The sequence below is a fragment of the Priapulus caudatus genome, unplaced genomic scaffold (assembly GCF_000485595.1).
Source record: "Priapulus caudatus unplaced genomic scaffold, Priapulus_caudatus-5.0.1 Scaffold97, whole genome shotgun sequence".
Classification (NCBI taxonomy): domain Eukaryota; kingdom Metazoa; phylum Priapulida; class Priapulimorpha; order Priapulimorphida; family Priapulidae; genus Priapulus; species Priapulus caudatus.
The window spans coordinates 363,310-372,265 of record NW_014577158.1 but is presented as its reverse complement, the minus strand read 5'-3'; the positions used below and the strand labels follow the sequence as shown (position 1 = coordinate 372,265).

At 44.4% G+C, this 8,956-nt stretch overlaps 2 protein-coding genes across 2 annotated transcripts in view; one reads left to right on the top strand and one right to left on the bottom strand.

The window, feature by feature from the left end:
- The first annotated feature begins 215 nt into the window (after positions 1-215).
- LOC106805025 (transportin-1-like) lies at positions 216-1,475 on the top strand. Its single transcript, XM_014806494.1, has 3 exons — positions 216-235; positions 982-1,210; positions 1,429-1,475. The coding sequence occupies exons 1-3, from the start codon at positions 227-229 to the stop codon at positions 1,473-1,475; spliced, it is 285 nt and encodes a 94-aa protein (XP_014661980.1). The 5' UTR covers positions 216-226.
- Positions 1,476-1,522: 47 nt separating this feature from the next.
- LOC106805024 (transportin-1-like) overlaps positions 1,523-8,956 on the bottom strand; it is a gene marked incomplete at its 5' end in the record, with an annotated part of 14,146 nt that continues 6,712 nt past the window's right edge. Inside the window, 4 exon segments of the mRNA XM_014806493.1 lie at positions 1,523-1,612; positions 1,645-1,788; positions 2,381-2,462; positions 4,045-4,178. Of these exon segments, the coding sequence (XP_014661979.1) occupies positions 1,523-1,612; positions 1,645-1,788; positions 2,381-2,462; positions 4,045-4,178 (450 nt within the window).

Sequence of the window (8,956 nt, the reverse complement as noted above, 5' to 3'; positions counted from 1 at the left end):
CCGGCAATATCCGTAAACGCCTAATCCCTAGCCCTAACCCTAAACCCGCTAACCCAAGATATGTACCTCAAGCACTCATGGCGCGAGGTAGGCCACTCGTTTAGTGCAGGCAACCCTTAACCCCCTAACCCACAACTTGGTACCTCAAGCCACTCATGACCGGAGGTAGGCGTCCGTTTAGTGCAGACAACCCTAACTCTACCACGACTTGTACCTCAAGCCACTCATGACGGAGGTAGGCGCTCGTTTAGTGCAGGCAACTCTAACCCTAACCCACGACTTGTACCTCAAGCCACTCATGACGGAGGTAGCGGCGTTGTTTAGTGCTGGCAACCCCAACATCTAACCCTAACCCATGACATGTATCTCGAGTCACTCATGGCGAGGTAGGTGCTCGTTTAGTCCAGGCAACACTAACCCTAACCCTAACCTAGCACATCTGTATCTAGGGGGGAGGGAAGATCCCTTTAGCTAAGTCTCTAGATATTGTTAATGCTGCTACATAGTGTTGTCAATCGGTTGTAATTTTCGTAATTCGATCATCGGTTGACCCAAGTAACCGATGATCGTTACAATCGGTTACTCGAGGTGTTGAATGCCTGCGTGTGCGTAACGTCCGTGTGCATGTACGTGTGTGCATGTATGTGCTTGTTTTGTACTGTTTACTACTGTGTGTATAATACATGTATGTTAATAAATGATAATTGTGTAGTAGCGATGATATCTCTGATTCTCAATCACTTTTCCAAGTTTTCTTGTTCAAGTTTAAAAAAAAAAAAATTTTTTGATAACCAAGCGCTTGGTTCGAGCCACTGTTCAACTGATGATCGAGTATAATCGATGATCGTGACATCACTACTGCTACATGTAGTTTACAGCTGCTAAGCGAGATTTCGATGCCAAACAAGCATGTGCAGGAGGCTAGAGGGAGATCTCTAGCTGTTGTTAATACGACTACATGTTTGTTGATATCATTTACAGCTGCTGAAGCGAGTGTTGGACGCAAACAAGCGCGTACAGGAGGCGGCGTGCAGCGCGTTTGCGACGCTGGAAGAGGAGGCGTGCACCGAGCTCGTGCCCTACCTCGACTTCATCCTCGAGACGCTCGTGTTTGCCTTCAGCAAGTACCAGCACAAGAACCTGCTGATCCTCTACGATGCCATCGGCACGCTCGCGGACAGCGTCGGACACCACCTCAACAAACCCGTGAGTTGGAGAGGGTGGCGGGGAGAGGACAGTGAAGGTCGTTGCCGGCAGCGATGGGGGAGGTCGTTGTCAGCAGCGGCGGTGGAGCGACGGAGGGAGATCGTTGAAGGTCGTTGTCGGCAGCGACGTGGGAAGGTTGTTGAAGGTCGTTATCGGCCGGGTGGAGCGACGGGGGAGATCGTGAAGTCGTTGTCGCAAGCCGACGTGGGAAGGTTGTTGAAGGTCGTTATCGGCGGCGGCGGTGGAGCGACGGGGGGAGCATCGGTTGAAGGGTTTGTCGGGGGCAGCCGACGTTGGGAAGGTTGTTGTAAGGTCGTTATCGGCGGTCGGCGTGGCAGCGACGGCGGGAGATCGTTGAAGGTCCGTCGGCATTTCCGGGTGTCGGCAGCGACGTGGGCCACTGCTGCTACTGCTGTTGCTTACTGCTGTCGCTGTTGCTGATGATAGATAGGACATTACCTCGACTATGCTGTGCATGTGTGGGATTAGTCGATCCATTCGTACTTCCAGTAGCATGACGAGCGCCCGGCAGATGTTCTTTCTCACCTCAGCGTCGTCGTCGTTCGCAAGATGAAAGAGGTTCTGCGAACACACGACCAGTGAACAACGGCGAACACACGGGACGAATGAACACTGTGCACAAATCACCTAGTCCTATCATCGGAGGTTATATGTTACTATAGAGGTTACATTAAGAACCTACAATAGATAGAAGAGTAGAGACTATTGCTGCGTATCAGCATGCGATAACGAGACGACATGTATACTAACGATTATACGATACATATCATGACGTTGAATAAATTTTTATAGTTTTATGTTATTTATGCCGGTGTTGATATACCAGTTGGTAGATGGCCATGCGATTGGCTAGGAAATGAAAATTGGATGAAGCACCCATGAAAACAGCAATTATTGGAATAAAGTTACATTTGTACAGTCAAACCTTTGTCAGTGGTCATTTTCCCCGAATGTACACCTGTCTATAAAGGACACTTTTTGTATTTCCCCCAGCACTTATACACTAAAACCACCTCTACAGAACGAACACCTTTGACGATTTCCCTTGGGTGGCAGTTATGCATTGAAACCACCTCTACAGAACAGACACCTGTCTACAAAGGGCACTTCTGGGAGGGGGGGGGAGGCTCCCTTTACGACTGTAATCTCTCACCTCTATAAACTGGTCGATGTGCAGCATGAGGGCCTGGGCCCGGCAGATGATGAACTGATTGACACATGATATAGCGTGCGCTCTGAAACGTCAACGACGGAACACCAATTAACAAATACCATCCGATAAATGCACAATTCATGTACATTATCACAGTAATTTGGTAACACGTTACTCATTACTACTACTTTACTTCATTAAATTTAGAGAGTATTCATACATAATGTGTACTATATTAATACAAAGTATAGTAATTGGTAGCACACCAGGTAGTAACCAGTAACACTGATTTTCTCACACAATACAATACTTATATCTTAGTAACATTCTCTATGATGGAAACAGGTAGTGTATTTAAAATACATGGGCTGCGAGAACGTAATCTGGTCAGACAGTACGAATACAATCTGTATCTTGCATGAAGCGTAACTTCTATGAAGACAGAAATAAAGTCTACATCACTCCAGACTACTTCTGACGCAATACCAATGCGCAATTTCGGTGCCGACTACGTGAAATGACAATATCAACGCCTACATGCGTTTGCACAAATATCATTCGCTAGACATTTCACATGCCTGCTTTAACAGCAGGGTCCACACAGATTCAGCCACAAGCCATCCTTATAAAAAACTCAATTATGATCACCTATATATATATAATAATATATATGCACAAATTTCATTCGGGTTTCCTGCATGCCGGCTTCAACAGCAGGGTTTGTAATCACTGCTATAAGAAACTATCCCTCCATGCGCTAGGCAGGGTTTCTTATACATAAGAGGCACAGCGGCGCACCGCCGTTGTCAAATTTAACATCGCCGTTGTGAAAATGTTCAGGGGTTCAGGTTCCATGTTTCAGGGTGCCTCAAATGCAGTCTGACATTCAAAATTTTCAAATTTTGCTGGGCGAGACCCCCCCAGAATCCCCACCCCACCCACCGAGACTCTCCCTCTCTACCCCTGCATCCGCCTGCAGCGTCCGCATGCATGCCTATGGCACGCGTTTGAATCCATCATGGGCGCCAATGATTGAAGTATGGGGCTCGATCGCTCGCGAGTGCGTAGCGAGGTAGCGCGTTTCACATTGTTTTGTGTATGTGATAGCTGTGCGCTCTTACGATAATCAAAGTGTACATCGCGCGAGTTTTGCGCGAGATTTTTAGGTGGAAATAAATGAAAAAACAGAGAACATACACTGCGAGAACGCGGCCGGTTAATAGAGATTTCCGGATAACAGATGGCCGGATAAAAAAGGTCGGACTGTATCGCGATACAAACTTCGATGATACACGTATTGATTGATAAGTGTGACTATTCACGATGCACGTATCGATAATCTACTGAATGAAATCCGTATCACCTGGTAGCAAAGTTCCATCAAAAGAAGCATGACACAATTCACAGTACAATAACAGTTGTTTACTAAGCACTCTAGGATACTGATTGGTAAGCATTCACACGATTGATCGAGTACCGGTTAATTGTATAGTTTGCTACGTAGTTTCTCTAGAAAGTATCGCAACACGTATCGTATCGTTGAAAGGCTTATCGCGATACAGATTCTATCATGACAGGGATCGCATCAAGAGCTACCTGTATCGTCCCGCCTCTACTAGACACATACACAAACTACCCTTCCAGCCACACATCACCATGCTCACCTGATTTTCGGACTGCTGTGTTTGAAGAACTGTAGGAACTTTGGGATCATGACGTTGAGAGGTCGATCGAGGGCGTCGCTATCAAGAATCTCCGAAGAATCCTCGCAGATCTTCTGCAGCGCGCCAAACGCTCCCTAAAACAATAGAATGCATAACAGAGGTGGCTTAAAACACAAGCATCGCACTCTTTTTTTTCTTAAATGACTGGAGCTTAAAACAAGCAATGTAATTTTGTTGTCTACAATGAATACATATTAGAACAAGCAAACTAATTTTGTTGTCTACAATAAATGCATACTAGAACAAGCAACCAGATTTTATTGTCTACAATAAATACATATTAGAACAAACAACCAAATTTATCTGCAATGAATACAGCTTAGAAGAAGCCACCTAATTTTGTTGATTGAAACCAAATCACTACCACACTTTGATATAACAAACAAAAATGTGTCCACTACTGTACTTGCCTACATCTTAATATATAGTATATAGTATATACTGCCCAGTGCATACGTTTACAACATATCCAGCACAAATCGACTCCCAATTTATCATGTAATAACATTTATGCCAGGTAGCCTGAGGATGTGACAAGGTCACATTGACTGGTTAGTTTTAAATGTAAATAAAATCAGCTGTACAGTCAAAATCCCTCGTTTCTTCTCATGCCTATGAAAAAATTTATAATTGCATTGCTGCTGGCTGGCATCATTCTATCCACATTTTAAATAGGATTTCAGACGACGACTATCCATTTTCGTCAAAAGATGAAACGGTAATGTTTTTAAAACATTGTGACTCCCTTTACCCAATCTCTGAACAGAATCGCTAACAAAATGAACACAATGACGAATAAGCTATAATGTTCGTGTATGTACACATAAACATACATTCATAGTATTTTCAAGTTACTGGAATTTAGAATGACAAAATAATGTGCTTTAATGACTTTTCAGTTAGAAATATTTGTAATTTAGCTTTTAATTTTCAGCACGTATACGTGCATCACACTTTTCCCTCCCCTCCTGCTGCGAGACAGTCTGCAATTGTGATGATTTATCACATCATATATATAGTTACGATCTATCCACTAAGCTATACATAGCACAGAGAACCTCTAACAAGTACAGTGCCATGCAACAGTATCAATCTCCTATCGAGGTAGTGGGGTGTACCAACAAGGCCAGTCGATGCCTAGAGGACTCACACGCATGTTCTGTTAAAAAATTATTCCCAGATTCCAAAATCTAATAATGGTGCGAGAGAACATATAACATAGTTCATACAGGACTGAAAATTTTTTCAAGGACTTTTCAAGGACACTTTATCGGAATTCATACACAGAACAAAACATACCTGGATTAATTTAATAATAACCCCATTCTTAATCACTGTCACCTCTAAAACTTACCTGGATCACATTAATAAACCCTTCCAAACACTGTCACTTCTACAACATACCTTGATTTACTGATTGATATTACTGACTTACTGTAATTTGTGATCATCATTTAACTGTCTATCGTGTCTATAGCTTTTTAAGCTCATTTAATGCAATTTTTATTGAGGTTTGCACATTATTGATGGTATAAAATGTGTGTTTATTACAGGCAAGGATTCTTTCTAAAAATTCAAGGACATTTTCATAAAATTCAAGGACTTTTCAAGCACAAAATCAAAATTTACTAAATTCAAGTACTTTTCAAAGACTCCCCTCAAATTCAAGGACTTTTCAAGGACTGTGCGAACCATGTATAAGGACTTCTAAGGGCCTTTAATCAGTGCATATAGACTGATGTGTGGGAACGCATATATGCATTTTTTTGCCTCTACACATTTAAATAAAGCACGTAGTAGTATATAAATGGCTATAAACGCACACCTACTATACATGGCTAGTATATTATTTAGCATACAAACCCTCTCCGCGGTGATCGCACCCGCAGTGAGCCACTCGCGAACACGTTAAAATCAATACTTTCAAGAATTTAACGTTTGTTCTGTATTCTACTGGACAGCTGGTGGGTCAAACACAGCACGCAACTTAACACCGACAACGATTTACGAGCGCCTACCTCCGCCATGAGTGGCTCGAGATACATGTCATGGGTTAGGGTTAGGGTTAGGGTTGCGAGCACTAAACGAGCGCCTACCTCCGCCATGAGTGGCTTGAGGTACATGTTGTGGGTTAAGGTTAGGGTTAGGGTTGCGAGCACTAAACGAGCGCCTACCTCCGTCATGAGTGGCTTGAGGTACATGTTGTGGGTTAGCATTAGGGTTAGGGTTAGTGTTGCCAGCACTAAACGAGTGCCTACCTCCGTCATGAGTGGCTTGAGGTACATGTCGTGGGGCTGCTGCACGACCCAGTGCGCGTATCGGCTGAGAGTCCAGCAGGTGATGCTGCGCACGAGGGCCTTCCTGTCCGACAGGCAGCTGATGAGGTACGGCAGCAGCTCCGGCAGGTGGGGAACCATCCCGTTCATGCAGCCTGCAGGAACGCCGGGAAAACGCGAGCGGCCGCGTCAGAAAACACGCACACGTTGAAACGACCGACTATGTCGACGTCGGTTTACGTTACGTGCGTGGTCGTGTAACTTTAGATAGAAGACGCTTGCACAAAACACGAGTGCTTGGCAAGCATTAGGTATACGACAAAATCTTACTGGATGAGAACGCATTTCACATATTAGAAAATCTAGAACATCCGAGCGATTTGTCTTTGTTGAGAGCACCAAAACTGCATGAAAATGTATGGAGTCGCGTGTTCGTTTTCATCAAACAGTACGAAAAAGGATATGTATAATGCAGCAATTTAACCATAACAAAAATACAAGACTGTAATTTCACATACAAACATTTTTCTGTACTATGTATTAGGCGTGTGACTTGCCTTCTGCAATCGCACCGAGCACCAATATTCCAGATTCCTTGATCTCCCAGTCGGTGTGGAATAGAGTTTCTTTAAGAATAGGCAGTAGTGTTGGAAGAAGGTCCTCTCTGAACACATTCGCTAGAACGTCGAGCGCAGCCGCAGAACACTTTCCTGCAAAGAACAACACAAAAAATTACAGTGTAGCTCCAGCACTTTCGACCTTCGTGAATTTCGTGGATTTAAACCTGCATCGCCACCACGTACCTTACAATGCAACATGACATGATGTACACAGATATAACGCAATATATACTCATAACATTGCTGATACTATTACGTTGATAATACGCACCGATGATATGCTGCCAACGCTGCTACCACTGTTACGCAAGCACGCACGCACGCACGCCTTTTTAACCTCGATTTAATGCATATTTTTATATGAGGTTTGCCACATTATTGATCGTAGAAAATGTGTGTTATTATTACAGGCAAGGGATTCTGTTCTAAAAATTCAAGACGAGCATTTTGCATTACCAAATTTCAAGGGATTTTTGCAGAGCACAAAAATTCAAATTGTTACTAAATTCAAGTCACTTTTCAACAGACTCCCCTCAAATTCAAGGCCTATCAAGCTGTGGCGAACGCATATGTATACAGGACTTCTAAGCGGCCTTAATCAGTGGCATCATAGGACTGATGTGCTGGGAAGCGTCATTATGCCATTTTTTTGCCTCTAACAACATTTAAATAAACACGTCAGTAGTATATAAATGGGCTATAACCGCCACTCTACTAATACCATGCTGTATATTATTTAGGCATACAAACCCTCTCCGCGGTGAGTTCGCACTCCGCAGTAGCCAGCTCGCTGACCACTTAGAAGATCAATAGACTTTTCCAGAGAATTTTAAGCGTTGTGTTCTGTAATTCTACTCGGACGCTGGTGGGTCAAACCACAGCACGCAACTTAACACCGACAACGATTTTTACAACTGTGTTCCTGAGAGAAAGCAGACGAGAAAGAGAGAGAGATATATACAGATAGATAGATAGAGATAGAGAGATGGATAAAGTGATAGAGGATGGAGAGAGAGAGGGGCGAGAGGAGTGCCAGAGAGATAGAAAAGTAGGAGGACGAGGAGAGGACGCGAGAGACGAGAGAGAGAGAGAGAGGAGAGAGAGAGATAGAGAGAGAGAAGTGAGTGAGTGAAGTGAGAGGAGAGACACCTAGAGAGACCACAGACAGAGAGCGAAAGAGAGAGAGAGAGAGAGAGAGAGAGAGAGAGAGAGAGATGAGAGAGAGGAGAGAGAGAGACAGAGACTAGACAGAGACAGAGACAGAGACCAGAGAGAAGAGCGAGAGAGAGCAGAGAGAGAGGAGAGAGAGGAAGAGAGAAGAGAGAGAGAGAGTGAGTGAGAGATGAGACACCTAGAGCATACACAGCACGAGAGCGACGCGGACCAGAGAGAGAGAGACGAGAGTGCACGAGCGCCATACAATCATAGAATATCTGAATAGTATACGAGAGAGAGAGAGAGAGTAGGAGAGTGAGAGCTGAGAGAGAGAGACGAGCATGAGTCAGAGTCAGAGTAGAGAGAAAGTGAGAGTAGAGAGAGAGAGGAGAGAGAGAGAGAGAGTAGAGAGAGACGAGAGAGAGAGTGAGCGATGAAGTGAGTGAGAGAGAGAGAGAGAGCGAGCGGCGAGCGGATTAGGAGGAGAGAGAGAGAGAGAGAGAGAGCAGAGTTGAGAGAGTGAGAAGAGAGAGCGAGAGCAACACAGAGAGCAGAGCGAGAGAAGAGAGAGAGAGCAGAGAGAGAGAGAGAGCAGAGAGAGAGAGAGACGAGAGAGAGAGACGAGAGAGAGAGGAGAGAAGAGAGAGAGAGAGAGAGCAGAGAGAGAAGAAAGCCGAAGAAAACGAGAGAGAGAGAGAGAGAGAGAGAGAGAAGAGAGAGAGAGAGAGAGAGAAGAGAGAGAGAGAGAGAGAGAGGCAGAGAGAGAGAGAGATGGAGAGAGAGAGATAGAGAGAGAGGAGA

Coding starts and splice junctions, on each gene's coding strand:
- LOC106805025 (XM_014806494.1), top strand. Junction 1,211..1,428: donor CCACCTCAACAAACCCGTGA/GTTGGAGAGGGT, acceptor AGGTTGTTGAAG/GTCGTTATCGGCGGCGGCGG.